We start from the raw sequence: 19,026 nt of genomic DNA, 5'->3' as shown, positions 1-19,026 counted from the left end.
GGAGTGGCAGTCGTAATTGGCCCAGCTGGACAGATTGATGTTGATGTGAGTCTGGTAATGCCGTTTATTTACTGATGAATTTACCTCATGCTGGCTGTGGTCAGAAAATATGTAGTGGTTGAATTTGTTACATTTTGTGGAGAAGTGACGAGGACTAATAGCTGAAATGCTTTTCCTTTTATAACGATGTGCGAGATTCCACTAAAGGGAAACTTCTGTGCAATGTGTAAGTGTGTAAGTGTGAGTGTGTGTAAGTGTGTGGGTGTGCCTGAGATACTCATGTCACATGTCATAAAACATTTATAGGGGAGCAAAGGCAACGTGAACTCTAGGCTAACACTAATTACTGTATCACTGTTCCCCTTTGTGTCTTAAAAGTCACACATGCAACAGCCCATCTAATTGAGAACGCTATAAGAGCGTTTATCAACATTTTTATCAACATCAACAAAAATGTTCCAATAACATTCTGAAAACATGTGATATAAAGGGATGTTGCAGTGACTTTACCAGAAATATTGTTCTTAGAATATCCAGAAAACTTTTAAAAGGTTAACGTTCTGCTCTTCAGTGGGTTTTAGTGTATATATATACTGTCTATATTTTATATACATGTGAACATGACATATTCAATTGTCATGTCAACTAAAGTCCATTATTTTACAAGTATATTGTAAAGGAATGCACTTCAATATGTACTTTAATACAACTTACAGTACAATAAATTACTCTTACTTTATTTGTGAATACTAGCTCTCACTGTGGTCAAAAAGCCTTAAAAATGACATTGTAACCTTTTTTCAGACTGATATATTTTTACACCACTGTATGTATGTAATGTATACATATGTAATGTATTTTTCTTACATCCTGAAGCATGCTTCTATTGTCATCAAATGTACAATAAACTGATATATTGCACTTAAGTGCAATTAAAAAAAATACTTTTTGAATTATTTTTAAATAGATTTCAGAGTATTTTTAACATCTTTTAGTACACAGTTCCCTTTTTTTTTTTTTTCTGAAGTGAGCGATTTGGTGATAATGTTGGCTAACTATCATTAGATAGATCCAAATCCAAAGAGCTCTTTGAGACCTTGAGAAAGAAGGGTGTGGATGAGTTTGGGTGGAACTTTATAAAGATTTGTGTGGTTTAATTTACAAACACTGGCCTAGAAGAACTGTGAGGTACTGTGTTTTTTACAGAGTTTTCCCACTTCTTAACTCCCCAATATATCCGAAAATGACTGATAACTGCTAAAGGGAGCCCGCGAGTGAGTGCTTGATGAATTGGGGATGAACGGAGCTAAACAGCTAAAACGCAGATATATTGATATAAAACTTTGTCTAACTTCTTATTCTCTAATTTTAGAAAGTATATTGAAATGTTTTGTTGAAAAGTAAAAAAAACTACCTGTTCATTTCTATTTTTTCTACAGTAAACTATTTTTCAAAAGGTTATAGGAAATAAAGAGACTAGCATTTCTGCTACCTTTGAGCTCACTCTGCGCATGCCCCTCCCCTAACGACGAAAGCCCTCCCACACCCACAAAAAGATGTCATGTATGAAACCCCTGGGCTGCGTCCAGAAACCCCAAAAAACATTCCTTTTTCTTACTGATTAATTAACTGATTAAGTTAATTTTATGTTTTGGATAAATATCATATAATATTAACAAGGCCTTACAGTTAGTCATTTTTGTACAGTTTTCATAAAATACATAAAAATCTTTCACCATAAGGGCAGCAGGTGGTGCTCGCTGTCCGGCTTCAGGTTACTGTGCTGTAATATAGTGTAATATCCTCCAGGGCAGTGAGTGGCGCTGCAGCACAGTTCAGACCGGCGGCTCCACACGTGTGCTGTGTTTACAGCTGCAGGCAGGCAGGCTGAGGGTTGTAGATGGGGGTTTAGTGTGTGTAGATGTTTATAGGGGTTTAGGGGTTTAATATCTCAGTCTGGAGCTTCTCACGGGTCAAGCAGGATGCAGGACGCCGCGGCCGAAGGCGGGACTGGCCGGTTCCAGGCGCAGTTTTTCGCTATGTGCGGATTAAACGCGTTTCAGTGGGGAGTAAGTAAATAGTCCTGTCTTGGTGTTCTGTCGATATGTGCTACCCGTCGATATGTGCTACTTAGCGTCTGTGCGCTTGCGCCGAACCACTGTTCTGAAATGTTAACGTGTTTTTTTTATATTAACTGTGTTTTCCTCGGGCGGATTAAATAATCTGAGTTTACTGGTATTATTTGCTTCAGTGTATCGTAAGCATGAATGGCGTTTCAATTTACTGTTAGGACAGTTATAAGTAGGTAGCACGATTTGACTGGGTAGCACAAATCGACAGAACACCGGCTCTGTCGGGTTATCCTGTTTTTACGGTTAAAATGTTAACATTTCTGCTCTAAAATGTTTTAGGGTTTAGAGACTGAGCTCAAATCTTCTCCAGAACCTTCAGAAGTCATTTTGGACATTTTAAAAAAGGTAAAGGAAGTTGTTTTTCCCTCAGAAGTTTTAGCTTCAGCCTGCTAGCTTAGCTTACGTAGCCAAGTACATGATAAATAAACTAACTCAACCTAGAGCTGGGCGGTATGACCAAAAACATTTATTACAATTTTCAAAATTCTGAAATTGCTGTGTTATTATTATTATTATTATTATTATTATTATTATTATTATTATTATTATTATTATTTTTATTTAATATTGTTTATTATTATTTATAGGTTGTGTGTGTGAATGGGCTTTAATATAGGTTTGTGACTTCCTGTACTGTTTGGAGGACATATAATATACAACACTAAGGCCTTAAATTAAGGCCTTGATTATTATAGGGTTTACTTAATCCAACAGTGGCAGCTTATAATGTAGTGTTTTATTTCCACCAAGAGTATAAATATAAAATATAAAAAATTGAATTCAAACAAAATTTTATTTGTGTGAGAAAATAATAAATGTTTCTTTTACAGACATGTTTACATTCCATCTGTCGCAAAACCCCACCCTCCGTGAAGTACAGGAGACTCTTCCTCTCAGAGCTCATAAAAAGGGTGACTATATCTTAAGTTTTCCATTAAATAGAAAAAGATGCAACCCAATGTCATAAAAAAATAAAAAAAAAATACTGATCGATTTCTTCTCTTTTGTGTTGCAGCATGAGCGGACTGCTGCCGAGCCTCTGGATGAGCTGTACGATGCTCTGGCTGAGGTTGTGGGTGCAAAAGAGGAACCAGTTTGTTATAAAACCTATTTACTGGTAAGCTAATGGCATAGCAAGTATTCCATCCCAACACCCCCCACAGCTATTAAGCTGACCCTAAAGATTGTTGGCAGCCTAATATAGAAAAAAGGTGTAAAAAATGACATTCTGGTTTCTTGTCAGCCTTCAGGGGAGCCAGTAAGTCTAGAAGAAAATGTGGCATTTATCTCGGATGGAACCACGGGGCTGGTCACCTGGGAAGCTGCTCTTTACATGTCAGAATGGGCACTTGAAAACCAACACATCTTTACTGGCAGGTATGGATGAACATAGACAGGGGTACTAAAATAATGACTAAGGCATCAGGCAGCATATTTATAACCATGTCACAGGGCTCAAGTGAATACAACCCAATTCTTGCACTGATATTATAATTCTACACCGGTGCCAGTATGTGACTATTTTTATGCAGTACCATGCATATGAGTTGTGATGCTGATAAAAAGATAAAGAAAGAACATTAATAGTGCTTTGATATAAATATCTTCATTAACTTCAGTCAGTACAATAAAAGTCAGACTGTAAAAATCTGATGCATAAGCCTCTAGCATAAGGCCTCTAAAAGCAGTTTCACCTACAGCATACAGTCATGGCCGAAAGTGTTGGCACCCCTGATTTTTTTTTTTCCAGAAAATGAAGTTAGGAAGCTGGGTTTGTGTCCTAGGTCACGGGTCTTCCAGCAGGACAATGACCCCAAACATACTTCAAAAAGCACCCAGAAATGGATGGAAACAAAGCGCTGGAGAGTTCTAAAGTGGCCAGCAATGAGTCCGGATCTAAATCCCATTGAGCACCTGTGGAGAAATCTTAAATTTGCACCCTATAAATATGAGAGACTTGGAGCAGTATGCAAAAGAAGATTGGTCCAAAATTCCAGTTGAGAGGTGTAAGAAGCTTGTTGATGGTTATAGTGATTGATTTCAGTTATTTTTTTCCATTTTGTCCGGCCCATTTTTGGAGTTTTGTGTAAAATTATGTCAAATTAGCCTTTTTTTCTCTGTTTTGTTGTGTAGTTCCAATACACACAAAGGAAATAAACATGTGTATAACAAAACGTGCAATTGCAATAATTTCCAACACCAACACTTTCGGCCATGACTGTATTTGACATATATGGCAACCTCGTGTTAGTGCATTATTTTTTGTCAATGTGTGTAGTACTACATTTAATTAAATGCATATTTCTACGCAAAATGTACTTTATCATAAACATTTCTGGCATTTCTGGTACAGATAAACAAATGCTTTTTGAGGTAGGTTTTTTAAGCTGTGCATTGCAGCAGTGTGCCACCATGCAGTGTCTTCTTTTTGTCCACTTTTTAAACAGGACTGTGCTGGAGTTAGGCAGTGGAGTGGGGCTCACTGGGATTGTAGTGTGTCAGGCTTGCAAACCCACCAAATACGTCTTCAGCGACTGCCATCAAACCGTGCTCCAGAGACTCAGGAACAACGTTCACCACAATGGCCTGACTGAACATGGCAACCCAGACTCAGTCTCAGTCAGTGTGGAGGAACTGGACTGGGAAACTGTGAGCGATGAACAGCTGCAAAGGATTGGAGCTGACGTGGTCATCGCTGCAGGTAACCCAAGAATCTGTTTGCACTGTGTGTTCTTGTGATATGGGTACTTTTGTTACTGGTGCACTGAAATGAAAATGTTTGCCCAAAACCAAACAAATGGTTTGAGTCCTATTGAGTAAAATCCTCCCAAAACCTTAAGTTTTGAGCATTTTTGGTCTCTCCCCATTCATAGAAATTGAACTTGGTCTTGCCTTAGTGTAGTGTAGTGTTGTTACCCACCATGCCAAACTAACAGTGAGTGCGTTTGACATGCAGATACATAATAAGATTGTCAATCAGTCTGTGCATAAGTAAAAAAAAATGCTATGTTAGTGAAAATACTAGTGCATCTCAAAAATATTGAGAAATTTAATATTGTTAAATTTCTTTTTAGTAATTCAGTTTAAAATGTGGAACTCATTATATAGATGTATTACACACAGAGTGATCTATTTTAAGCGTTTATATCTTTTATTGTTGATGATTGAGTTACAGCCAACAGTGGACCAAACCTAGCAGATGACATGTCTCTCCTCTAAACCATCACTGATCATCAGTAAATTTTACATTTCATTTGTAAATAAAAGGACCAGAGTCTGGAGGAAGAGTGGAGAGACACACAGTCCAAACTGCTTGAGGTCTAGTGTGAAGTTTCCACCAATCAGTGATGGGGTTTGGAGAGTCATGTCTGTCATCTGCTGGTGTTGATCCACTGTGTTTTATTATCAAGTCTAAAGTCAGTGCAGTTTTGTTTTTCTACAAAATCTTACAGCACTTCATGCTTCCCTCTGCTGATAACATTAATGGAGATGCTGATTTCATTTTCCAGCAGGACTTGGCACATTGCCCACATTGCCCACACTGCCAAGAGTACCAGTTGGTCTTTTATAATATTCTCATTTTCTGAGACACTAATTTGTGGGTTTTTATTGGCTGTAAGCCAACTTCATGTACACACATTGATTGGATTACTGACAAAATCTGCTTTAATAGGATTAAAAAGTACAGATAGACCCATGCATTGATGTAACCAGATATTCACGTTACCATGTTAACTTGTTTTTTAAATCAGATGTGGTTTATGATCCTGATATAATCGGCTGTCTGGTGAGGCTGCTGGCTAAACTTCTTAACTGCAAAATGAAGGAAAGTCCTCCTGAAGTTTATATAGCCTCAACCATTCGCAACCCAAAGACATACGAATGCTTCAGGGATGAACTAGGTGAGTTTATTTATTGTCATTATATGTCTCTATTCATTTCAACACTAATAATGCTCTAATAATATTGCAGTAGTAACAGGCATTCATCAAAATAGTTCATGAATAAAACTTAAAATCTTGTTTCTTCTTGTACAGAAAAGGCTGGATTGAAACACCTCGTCGTTACCCATCCCGTCACACACGTCTTCCCATACACCCGAGTCTCCACCATAGAAATGCTCAAGATACTCAGTTGACCTGATCTGTCAAAATCTCTTTTTTTGTTATTAAAGTGCTTATTTACATCTTATTTACAAGGAAAAAAAATGTGCTTTTTGCTCTTATATTCAAGTCTTATCCCATTAAATTGCTGGAATGCTCATGACCCAAAAGAGGTACATTGACATTGTAATAGTAATGGTATACCCTGTACAAATCCCTGACCGAAACTGCCGCTTGTGGCGAGTGCAAAGACCGTACTGCAGCTGCTCTGCTGCTGGTCAGTCACAGTGTTCCTTGAATAGCGGCAGGACGTTGTGGTCCCAGTTTTCGTCCCAACGCTGCTGTCCGCTCTCTCTGAGGTTGTTTCTGAAGAGGTTCAGTTTACCCTGTTCGTTAGGGAAGTCTGAAAACAGCATCTGTGGAAATGAAACACAAATCGGTGAGTAGACATATTAAAGATGTGTGCATACAGGCTACAAGTGTAGATGATACAAAAAAAAAAAACTTTTTCTCTGCTGTAAAATAAGTTTATTTACATTATAAAACTTTGGCTCTGGAGGCACTTATGCCCAGATCAGACTACACGAATTTGACCCGATTTTGTCGTCGCCGAAAGACTAGCATGTTCGAATTTTTTGTATTTTATCGCCTAGTTTGACGTTGCTGCTCCACGACCTGCTCCCTGACTCTGACCAAGAGGAAGAAAGAGCGTTCTGTGGTGCACAGATGTAAACACGGGAAAAGAAAGCAGCACAGTGCTGCTGCAGTTCACTGGACCAGAGAAACAGAAGAATAATCTAATAATCATCTAATAATCTACTTCATCCATGAGATATTCTGTTTACAGACACTGAAACCTAAGTAGCTACATCTTTACCATACCTCAAGTTCTCTCTGGAGTACAAAAAACATGTAATGTCCATTTGGGTCACCCAGGAATGAGCCTGCCCACAGTAGCTTTTCCCCCCTTTTTTTAGTTTCTTGAGCAAAAAAGTGCTTCCATCACGCAAAAAGGGCTTCTGTAGCTGTGATTGTTAGATTGTTAGAATGCGGACGATGATTGGTCGGTGACTAACGTGTAGTGTTGACAGTCCTCCGAGAACAACACAAAACGAAGGTAACTGCTTAATCTGACATAGTGAACATTGTGAGGGACAAAAATGTTTTGTAGTCTGAGCTTGGCATTAGAGAAGCGGCCTGATTTTAGATCAGTTATTGCCAGGTTCACGCTACACGATTTTAGCCCAGTTTTTTGTTGATCGCCGCCAAAATTGGGGATCTCTCGGCGCTCGCTCAGTCGTGTAGTGTGAACTACTGAAAGGCGCTCGCTGAGCTGTCGCCAACCAGTCACAGACGCCTGGCAAATATTTGCCATGCTAGATATCTGACACAGTTGGCGACTGGGAGTCAGGAGCAGCTACATACTTCCAGTGGAACTGCAGTAAAATTGCAAATTGCATCCCCTGCATTCCCAAAGCCGTTTATGGAGAGTCTGACCACTTTCTGTTCCTCCTATTAGATCTCTATTATCAGTCTATTCTCTATTACATTTCAGTCTAAAGAATCTAAAGAAAGCAGGTTTTACACTGTAAACACTAGAATTACTGCCACTGTAAGCTGATTGGTTGGCAAGCTGATCCTGAAGATACAGGTAGAGCCTGTTTAAAAGGTTTAAAACTGGAGTTTAAAAAAAAAAAAAAAAATATGTCTGCGGTACTGAAATTTGATATAGATGTGTGTTGAGGACATAGGTACATATTTTAGTATAAAACTGATCAGACATTTCTAAATTCTGATTTTGCATCAGTTGCTTCATATGAATCAATTCATGTTGGACTTACTACTAGTGTGTATATACACAAAACATTTTTCCTGCAGTAAAATAAGTTATTTACATTCTGAAAACATTGAGGGTTTTGGAGACTCCTACAGGACATTTGGAGAAGTTGTCTTTCCACTCTCTACTCTACTTAATAATCTTTATATCAGTAAGAGGAATTAATCTAAATTCTGCATGTTTGAAACTAGATAAACAAAAGCTTTGGAGAACATGAAAGGTTTGATTTGTATTCACTAAAATATTGATATTAAAATAGTAGGAATTTAGGAAAGCACCAATTTAGTGTTTATTCATTATATCACAGTTGCAGATTTACTTCAACATTTTTTTATATATTTTCTATTACAATTAGGGTTTTCAGTATTGTGTCTTATCAAAAAAATTAACGCAAAGACTTGAATGTAATTTGAATTCAAGCCACGATACTTAAAATCCAACCCAGATTCGGCCCAAAGACTTAAAATTGATTTAAAACTCAATTTGGACAAGCAGCCTAGAAATGTTTAGCTTAACTCAGACTTGCACCCCAAAGATTGAGACTGTACTCTGAACCCTACTTGGAATCATAGTCCAGATACTTAGTACTAAACTTTGACTCCAGAGACTCCCAGCGACTCAACTCAGACATGACAAGAGACATTCAGACCTGAGACAGGCCTTAAAGTTCCTCACCTTTAGCTGCTGAGATAGTTCTGATGAGTCCTTGAAGATCAGGCCATTTTCCTCATGTTTCACCAGCTCATCCAAGCTTTTTGTAAAAGAAAACAAAACAAAAAATAAGCCAAATCGTTTCACTACTCAGTTTTTAATATTAGTAAAAGTGAAAAAAAAAAAAAGACAAAAGCATTTCTAACTCACCACTGGAAGTCTATGGCACAAACAGGCAGACAACAACCAAACATGTCGACCACCTTCATTGGCAGGTCAAGACCACTCGAGGATGTGTGCAAACAGACTCCTAGATCAGCAGAACCTGGTTAAAAAAAAAAAAAAAAAGAAAAAGTGCTGTTATGACGGACAGTAGACCAAAAGTCCGAAGCTCTAGATTATTGAATAAGCAAAACAACAAACTACAGGGGTTGGACAATGAAACTGAAACACCTGGTTTTAGACCACAATAATTTATTGTCCCGACAGACAGTTCTGGTGGAAACAGGAGAGTTGAGGTGCACATTGAATTCTGCCGTGATTTGATCAGCCGTGGTTTTTTTGGATACAATCCGGGTTAGCACCCGAACATCCCTTTCAGACAGCTTCCTCTTACAGCGTCCACAGTTAATCCTGTTGGATGTGGTTGGTCCTTCTTGGTGGATACCGTGGCTCTTGATGCATCACAAAGACTTGCTGTCTTGGTCACAGATGCGCCAGCAAGACGTGCACCAACAATTTGTCCTCTTTTGAACTCTGGTATGTCACACATAATGTTGTGTGTATTGCAATATTTTGAACAGAACTGTGCTCTTACCCTGCTAATTGAACCTTCACACTCTGCTCTTACTGGTGCAATAATGTGCAATTAATGAAGATTGGCCACCAGGCTGCTCCAATTTAGCCATGAAACCTCCCACACTAAAATGACCGGTGTTTTTTGTTTTTGTTTTATTGTCCAACCCCTGTAGATAAACAACTGTTTTAAAGTTTGGCATCACTTTATTTTTATATGATTTTAATAATACAACTGAAACTACTTTTACATACTATTGTATGTGTGGTACTGCTCTTACCCAGGAGAAGAGGATAATCCTCTGCTTCCAGCCACGGAGTGCAGATTTTAACATGTTTAAAATTCTTAGAGTCGATTATCTTCTTATAATGATCCTTAAGAGGGCCTTTACCTACAGATAAGAAAGATGGAAGATAAAGTAAAGTAAAATTAGGCCCCAACATGCATCAAATTTCACTTGTGAGCACTTTCTAGGAATAAAGTTGTACCAATCTGGGCACATTTGTACCAAACAGTTATTAACAGAATGCCACAGCCTTTTTAATGTGACTGGCTGTCGAATCAATGAGCTTGAACTAAATATATATATATATTTTTTGCAAGGGAATTACGTAAAGTGTCAGAACTCAGAAATATTTACAATGCAAAATGGGCAAAAATAACCACATTTTTGTACGGCTGAGACCTATTGAGGAGGGATGGGATAGAAGCTCATCCCAAATCACACATCTCAGTTGATAGGGTTTAAGTCAGGGGATTGTGGAGGCCTTTTTTGTGCTATTTAATTGTTTATGCCTTCAGTATTAATCTGCAATGTAGACAATAAAGAAAATACATATATTAAAAAAGGAAATTAAATGAAAAGGTGTGATCAAACTTTTCACTGGTACTGTATGTCTGTCTGATGTCTGTAATAAAAGCTATGGATAATGATCAGATCAGATTATCTGCACATTTTGTGAAAAAACATCTAGTATTAGTATATAGAGATCGTACTGGTACTCATACCTGTGATAACGCACAATATTGATGGAAGACTTTCTTTTGCTTCTATGAAGCGTTCATAATCTGTTGGAGGAGGACAAAAACTGAGGTTAGTAGGCATATTAGTAAATTAAGTACACTAAAATAATTGGTGCTAATAATAATAATAAAAAAAAACGAACAAAAATCACCTTCAAGGGCCTTTAGTAGAACTGAGAAGTCCTCGTCCTCTGAGAAATAAAAGTGAATGAATTTACACAAATACATAAATAGCATCATTCTAGACAATTTCTTTAGAATCACGTTTTGCATGCAACCATTTACACTCAGCACTCATCAACACACACACAGGTGAGAAGAAGCAGCCAATAGCGTACAGCCTACTCTCAACCGGAAACAGACATCCATCTGGTGGAATGCATTGAGTACTGAGGACCAATGCTAAACCATATCTAAGCATACGGTCATACACAAATTAAAACCCCCACACGCACCAGGACAAATTAGAGCAGGGGTTCTGGAGGTCACTGGGGGTTACGTACTTTCGGGGGGGGGGGTCAAGTTTTCTCAGGTAAATTTACGACAAATTAGATTTGGGTGCTAAACTTTTTTTTTTTTCTCTTTACTGAATCAAACGACTCATAAGAGTCCCTTTTTTAATAAAGTTTTCTTTTTACTTATTTAAACGACTCATTCTCCGTTCTTTTTTTTTTCAGATTTTTCCCCATTTTCTCCCAGTTTTTTGGATATCGAATTGTCCCACCCCTTTGTGCGTCCCCATCACCGGTGACGCCCGTGAAGGATGTGGACGAGCACACGCCTCCTCTGACACGTGTGAAGTCAGTCACCTCTTTTTTCAAGCTGCTGCTGCTGAATTATTATCTGAGCAGCTAGCACGCTCGGAGGAAAGCACAGCGTCCACAGACGCCTCGTGCCGCCCAGCGCCACCTGAAGTGTGATGGGGAGAGAGCGCCATCTACCCACCCCAGAGGGAGCAGGGCCAATTTTGCTCCCTCTAAGCACCGGCAGCTGATGGCAAAGCTGCATGAGCTGGGGTTCGAACCTGCGACCTCCCACTCATAGTGGCAGCGCTTTAGACCGCTGGACCACTCAGCGCCCCTAATTCTCAGTTCTGCTTGACTTTTCGGTTCAGGTTCTGCAAGTTCAAAATAGAGCGTTTTTTTAGAAGGAAGAATTGGAAGCGGAGATGCAGAAAACATGTACAAAAGTACTTGGAAAATGAATTCAATGTTGTTGAAAAAACGCCTCCCCTTTGGATCAACATTTGTGAATCTGGATTTTCTGCACTGCACAATTTTCTGCATGTCTAAAAAACAAATACAGAGCCCGTCTGAACGTGGAAGTTGATTTCTGACTGTTTCTGAACCCTACTAAGCCATGCCATAAGCATGGATCATCTTTGTGATTTAAAGCAGGCTCAACCATCACATTAAGTAATCAAACTTAGAATTGTTTTATTTGTGCTGCCAATGATGGGGGGGCTCCAAATTTTTCTGGAGCCTACAAGGGGGTCCACATTTAAAAAGCTTGAAAACCCCTGATTTAGATTATTCAATTTTGACATGATATTTAAATTCTTAGAAATATAGTAGGGGTAAATTCAATGGCCCAGACAGGGCAATACTGACCAGTCCAGCTGGTGCTGCTGATGAGCAGTGCAGGTCGTCCAGCAACCGAAGTCACCTCTCCTGTTTTAGTGTTGAGCACCGTTAAGGCAGTCTGTTCTTCATTCTGCCTGCTGTTCTCATCACTGCAGAAATCAAACAAAATATCATCAGGATAAGCTGCTCTGTCACAATTATTACTTAACCCTTGTGTGGTGTTCATATTTTTGTTACTGGTTTACTTTGTTACTTGTATTTAATTCAGCAAAATTAAGCAATTCTACATTAAAATGCTTTACACATGCTTGCTTCACCTAAATTGCAAGCAATATAAACAGCTTACATGGTTAATATTTGCCCTTTACCTTTCTTATGTTACATTTCTTTCAAAAAGTGCTACTCTTTTTTTTATTAATTTCTTAATAAAATGTAAAAGAAAATGAATTTAACTCAAGATATGAGTAGAAAATTTGTTCAGTTTCAAATTTACAAATGAAGCAATGTTTATTAGCCCTTGGCCAAACATACTGTATGTGATATAAATGTGTAGGGGGGGGGGGGGGGGGGGTGTACAGTGTGTGTTTATGGAAAATGTGTTTTGATATATGTTTTTCACAAAAAATGAGCCAATGCCAATGAGTTTGAGTTAGAAAAAATATTGTTTTAGTATCATTTGATGAAAAATGAAAACGAGTCCCACAGACCCGAACACCACACAAGGGTTAAGAAACAGTATTAGAGGAAGTACCTTAAATAAATAAAACATACCTTGCCCTGAATGGAGGGTAAGCACTGGCCAGTCTGAAGAAGAGCTCATGCTGAATATGCAGAGGTGTTTCTCTAAATATTGAAGGTGGCTTGTCATATAAAGTCGTTGCCCTGTAAGAATATCAGCATCATAGAAATTAGAGCATTAGCCACTGCAGCCACCGATTTAAAACTGTGCTTTGGTGGAATAACCCTGGTTTTAATCACAGTTTTCATTTCACAGCATCGTGGCATGTTCTCCTCCACCAGTCTTACACACTGCTTTTGGATAACTTTATGCCTTTACTCCTGATGCAAAAATTCAAGCAGTTCAGTTTGGTTTGATGGCTTGTGATCATCCATCTTCCTCTTGATTATATTCCAGAGGTTTTCAATTTGGTAAAATTAAAGAAACTCAAATTTTAAATAGTCTCTTATTTTTTTCCAGAGCTGTATTTCTAGTCCTATGTGAGAGCAGCACTTACCTGATATTCCAATTCTTTTGAAGGTCATGTCTCATAGCATTGGTGACGCACAGGTTATGATCTGAGAAACGGCCAAAAAACTTCTCGTACCTGAGAAATGAATAAACATAATGATTGGCTTAAAATAGATCACTGTGTGTAATACATCTATACAGTTTTACATTTTGAACTATATCACTGAAATAAAGCAACTTTTTAATTATATAATTTTTTTTTAGATGCACTACTATAATCCTACTAATATAAGTGACCAGGTGTAAACAGGAACCTTTATTCACTTACCATTTTGCCACTTTAACGATGGGATGCTTCTCCCCCAGAGAGAGCGCCATGATGGAGTAACCATAATTGTGCCAGTCTATCACAAACTGAGCACCGCAGAATCGACTGGCCAGCCACGTTACTGCAATACTCGGCAACCCAGGGGGATTCTAGGTGAAAAATATAGAAATAAATAATTCATTAATGCTCATCCCTGCAGACTATAGTAACTATAGGTTTTAACTACACTGCTCAAAAAAATAAAGGGAACACTCAAATAACACATCCTAGATCTGAATGAATGAAATATTCTCATTGAATACTTTGTTCTGTACAAAGTTGAATGTGCTGACAACAAAATCACACAAAAATCATCAATGGAAATAAAATTTATTAACCAATGGAGGCCTGGATTTGGAGCCACACACAAAATTAAAGTGAAAAAACACACTACAGGCTGATCCAACTTTAATGTAATGTCCTTAAAACAAGTCAAAATGAGGCTCAGTATTGTGTGTGGCCTACACGTGCCTGTATGACCTCCCTACAACGCCTGGGCATGCTCCTGATGAGGTGGCGGATGGTCTCCTGAGGGATCTCCTCCCAGACCTGGACTAAAGCATCCGCCAACTTCTGGACAGTCTGTGGTGCAACGTGACGTTGGTGGATGGAGCGAGACATGATGTCCCAGATGTGCTCAATCGGATTCAGGTCTGGGGAACGGGCGGGCCAGTCCATAGCTTCAATGCCTTCATCTTGCAGGAACTGCTGACACACTCCAGCCACATGAGGTCTAGCATTGTCCTGCATTAGGAGGAACCCAGGGCCAACCGCACCAGCATATGGTCTCACAAGGGGTCTGAGGATCTCATCTCGGTACCTAATGGCAGTCAGGCTACCTCTGGTGAGCACATGGAGGGCTGTGCGGCCCTCCAAAGAAATGCCACCCCACACCATTACTGACCCACTGCCAAACCGGTCATGCTGAAGGATGTTGCAGGCAGCAGACCGCTCTCCACGGCGTCTCCAGACTCTGTCACGTCTGTCATGTGCTCAGTATGAACCTGCTTTCATCTGTGAAGAGCACAAGGCGCCAGTGGCGAATTTGCCAATCCTGGTGTTCTCTGGCAAATGCCAAGCGTCCTGCACGGTGTTGGGCTGTGAGCACAACCCCCATCTGTGGACGTCGGGCCCTCATACCATCCTCATGGAGTCGGTTTCTAACCGTTTGTGCAGACACATGCACATTTGTGGCCTGCTGGAGGTCATTTTGCAGGGCTCTGGCAGTGCTCCTCCTGTTCCTTCTTGCACAAAGGCGGAGGTAGCGGTCCTGCTGCTGGGTTGTTGCCCTCCTACGGCCTCCTCCACGTCTCTTGGTGTACTGGCCTGTCTCCTGGTAGCGCCTCCAGCCTCTAGACACTACGCTGACAGACACAGCAAACCTTCTTGCCACAGCTCGCATTGATGTGCCATCCTGGATGAGCTGCACTACCTGAGCCACTTGTGTGGGTTGTAGAGTCCGTCTCATGCTACCACGAGTGTGAAGGAACCACCAACATTCAAAACTGACCAAAACATCAGCCAGACAGCATAGGTTCTGAGACGTGGTCTGTGGTCCCCACCTGCAGAACCACTCCTTTATTGAGTGTGTCTTGCTAATTGCCAATAATTTCCACCTGTTGTCTATTCCATTTGCACAACAGCAGGTGAAATTGATTGTCAATCAGTGTTGCTTCCGAAGTGGACAGTTTAATTTCACAGAAGTTTGATTTACTTGGAGTTATATTATGTTATTTGAGTGTTCCCTTTATTTTTTTGAGCAGTGTATATAAACCGCATACCTGCAGGAAAATATAAGCCTGGTCCTCCAGCTTCAGTAAGACGTAAAGAAGCTGGATAGACTGGAAGACCACCTTGGAGGCATAGCGAAAGATTTTCGGTCCCACTAAAAGATAAAAAGCAGATGATAGAACAGAGAAACATCAGAAAGATGTTTGTGCAACATAAAAATAAACCTGAGCCTGCATTACTGCGTTACCTTGAATGCCCTTAAGTTCTGAAATAGGAATGATGTCTATTCGGTCGTCTTCAAGAACATCTTGATGAGGTTTGGTACCTACAAGGGGAAAAACACCCGTCAGTTAATAATCTGATGATACACCAGCTTTACAAGGGTAGAAACCTTGCATAAAAATCTTGCATAAATATTTATCTATAAAGTATACAGATTAATAAAGCAGTGATGTGCATGCAATTTCTCTGCAGAAAGTAAATAAGGACAGTGCGGATTTGGAAATACTGAATGATGATAATTAGTTATAAAACATTAATAACTGTTGTCTTAATACTAACTAATTCAAAATGATAGAAACAATTGAATGTGGATTTAAATGCCCAGATGTTTAAGTGAGAAATGTTGGGATATTTTAAGTAAGTAAATATAAGTAAATATGTAATCTGTTGTATTTGGGCACTTTAGGAAACAGAGCAAGCTGAGTGTGAACTGTGTAAATCAGCACATTACTCCTCTCTTATTTGGTTTCTGTCGCCCAGTATTGCTGTTAAAAAAAAAGGTTGGATTCGACAAACATAATTACAATTAACACTGTCAATTATACAGTACCCATCAAAGGTTTGGACACACCTTCTCATTCAGTCTTTATTTAATTGATTTTCTAAATTGTAGAGTAATATTAAAGACATAGAACACTCATAAAGACACTGACCATAAAACACCAAGAGTGTGCAGATCTGTCCTCAAAGCTAAATGTGGTACTTAGAAGAATCTAAACTAGAAAACATACTATGTTTTTTTTTTGTTTACACAAAGTTCCTGCATGTGTTCCTTTATAGCATTAACATAGTCTTCAATATTCAAAAAACATAAAAATAAGGAAAAACACATTGAGAAAATGAGAAGAGGTGTGTCCAAACTTTTGACTGGTACTATATATACACAACTCTAAAAAAAAAAAGAGAGACCACTTAAAAATGATGAGTTTCTTTAATTTTACCAAATTGAAAACCTCTGGAATATAATCAAGAGGAAGATGGATGATCACAAGCCATCAAACCACCAAACTGAACTGCTTGAATTTTTGCACCAGGAGTAAAGCAGCATAAAGTTATCCAAAAGCAGTGTGTAAGACTAGTGGAGAAAAACATGAAAGCCAAGATGCATGAAAACTGTGATAAAAAAAAAAACAGGGTTATTCCACCAAATCATTTTTTGCCATTTCCCATTTTCTGCAAATAAATGCTCTAAATGACAATATTTTTATTTGGAATTTGATAGAAATGTTGTCCATAGTTTATAGAATAAAACAACAATGTTTATTTTACTCAAACATAAACCTATAAATAGCTAAATCAGATAAACTGATTCAGAAAACGAAGTGGTCTCTTATTTTTTCCAGAGCTGTATATGGACTAATATGTATGGACTGTAAACAAGGCAATAGTGTGCATGCTTTCATTACTGACTGTCATTCAGAAAAGTCATGCAGGTGTCCCATTGAATCCCATTGATGTGAAGCAGAACTGCAGCTGCACTGATCTGATTCGCCACGCTGCAGTCCTGATGCATATGCATGCACTACTGTAGTCTCGTGCTCGTGCATGCTCTGCTCATATGCTACACAAAACAAAACGAATCCCGAATGTCTCGCGCCAGCTTTACGGTGACTGCAGTGAGTCAGAGCGTCACTGCGGCTGCTTACCGAGGAACCCGACCAGCGTGACGTTGTATCCGTGCCTGCTGAGGGACAGCGCGTGGTACTGCATGCGCGGACTGCGCCCCAGGTCTCCCAGCACGAGCACGCACGCGTTCAGCAGCGCCGACTCGTCGCGCGCCTTCAGGCTCCGCGCCAGCACGAAGATGAAGGCGACCACGGCCACCGGCAGCAGCGCCCAGGACAGGCTGAGCCCGGCCAGCAGCCCCAGCAGAACCAGCGACACCGTCACCAGCAGCACTGCCGCATTGGCGTCCGCCATCGTGGCTGGTTAGCCCGCCTCTGACGCGCTGAGGCGGGGGGAGGGATTTAAAGGAGCCGCTGCTGCGATATTCAAGAAATCTAAACTAAAACTAAAAACAGTTTTGAATCAGTTTCTCTGATTTTTCTATTTATAGGTTTATGTTTGAGTAAAATTACCATTTTTTTATTATATAAACTACAGACAACATTTCTCCCAAGTTCCAAAAAATATATATTGTCATTTAGAGCATTTATTTGCAGAAAATGAGAAATGGCTGAGATAACAAAAAAAAAAGATGCAGAGCTTTCAGACCTCAAATAATGCAAGAAAACAAGTTCATATTTATAAAGTTTTAAAAGTTCAGAAATCAATATTTGGTGGAATAACCCTAGTTTTTAATCACATTTTTAAATGCATTTTCGCATGTTCTCCTCCACCAGTCTTACACACTGCTTTTGGATAACTTTATGCTGCTTTACTCCTGGTGCAGAAATGTAAGCAGTTCAGTTTGGTTTGATGGCTTATCATCCATCTTCCCCTTGATTATGTTTTTCAATGTGGTAAAATCAAAGAAACTCATACTTTTTTAAGTGGTCTCTTATTTTTTTTCAGAGCTGTATGTTCTAGTGATGAAAAAAATATAAGAATGCAATTTTCTGCCTGTGATGCACCTAAAACAGAATTCAATAAAACAAAATAATACATCAATTAATAAATTAATAAACACAAACAAAACATAATATATGTTTTTTGTATTTTATTGCAGTGGAGACATTTGTTTAACACTGTTATTTTTATTTAATATAACTTATCAACTTATATCATTTTTTTTTCTACAGTAGGGGTGGGGGATATATGGCCCTAAAATAATATCAAGATATTTCATTTCAATATCAAGTTATTTTTGCGATAATGATACGGCACATATCCAATATCTATAAGGAATTTTGTCAGATTTGTGACAGTATGATCCACAATGTCATGATACTAATAATGCACTTCTCCAAATATCTCCCTATATCCAGGATTAAAGTAAAATAAATTATACTGGACATATATAATCTGTCTCTTTTAGATATATAATGGGAAATGAGAACGGTGTGAATTTTTCTTTTGCTAAAAACTGACAAAAACTAGTATCCTGATGTGATAATTAGAGGTGGGTGATTTGGCACCATATTTCAGGGTATAATATGATTCATGATCTTAAAAAATGTTGTTTACTATTTTTAATCAGTAAAAACTCATATTATGATGGGAAAATATGTTTTCTCTGCCACATTAGCTGTGATGCTACCATGCTTTATTTCAGTGTGCAGATTTGTCTGTTCCAATGCAGTGGGCAGGTGTGATGAATCGTATAAACCAATAGAGTGTTGGAATGGCATATGTTTATACTTCTCATCCAATCACAATATGGATAGGTTTGG

General features: G+C 38.9%; 2 protein-coding genes across 3 annotated transcripts; one reads left to right on the top strand and one right to left on the bottom strand.

Moving 5' to 3' along the window:
• Positions 1 to 1,826: 1,826 nt before the first annotated feature.
• eef2kmt (eukaryotic elongation factor 2 lysine methyltransferase) lies at positions 1,827 to 6,323 on the top strand. 2 transcript variants are annotated; one of them, XM_007260749.4, is made up of 8 exons: positions 1,828 to 2,069; positions 2,412 to 2,477; positions 2,963 to 3,043; positions 3,148 to 3,249; positions 3,376 to 3,509; positions 4,580 to 4,833; positions 5,885 to 6,034; positions 6,170 to 6,323. In XM_007260749.4, the coding sequence occupies exons 1-8, from the start codon at positions 1,983 to 1,985 to the stop codon at positions 6,268 to 6,270; spliced, it is 975 nt and encodes a 324-aa protein (XP_007260811.1). In that variant the 5' UTR covers positions 1,828 to 1,982; the 3' UTR covers positions 6,271 to 6,323. The 2 variants fall into 2 exon arrangements, with proteins under 2 accessions (XP_007260812.1, XP_007260811.1); XM_007260750.4 differs by lacking the exon at positions 2,412 to 2,477 and having other exon boundaries at positions 1,827 to 2,069.
• Positions 6,027 to 17,664, bottom strand: alg1 (ALG1 chitobiosyldiphosphodolichol beta-mannosyltransferase). The gene is made up of 13 exons (XM_022675778.2): positions 17,341 to 17,664; positions 15,660 to 15,737; positions 15,463 to 15,566; positions 13,643 to 13,791; positions 13,361 to 13,450; positions 12,897 to 13,007; positions 12,153 to 12,274; positions 10,695 to 10,733; positions 10,528 to 10,587; positions 9,800 to 9,910; positions 8,934 to 9,048; positions 8,748 to 8,823; positions 6,027 to 6,651 (listed from the first exon to the last, which is right to left on the bottom strand). The coding sequence occupies exons 1-13, from the start codon at positions 17,612 to 17,614 to the stop codon at positions 6,514 to 6,516; spliced, it is 1,467 nt and encodes a 488-aa protein (XP_022531499.2). The 5' UTR covers positions 17,615 to 17,664; the 3' UTR covers positions 6,027 to 6,513.
• Positions 17,665 to 19,026: the final 1,362 nt, after the last annotated feature.

Source organism: Astyanax mexicanus, chromosome 19 (assembly GCF_023375975.1).
Source record: "Astyanax mexicanus isolate ESR-SI-001 chromosome 19, AstMex3_surface, whole genome shotgun sequence".
Taxonomy (NCBI): Eukaryota; Metazoa; Chordata; class Actinopteri; order Characiformes; family Acestrorhamphidae; genus Astyanax; species Astyanax mexicanus.
This window is presented reverse-complemented; position numbering and strand designations above follow the sequence as displayed.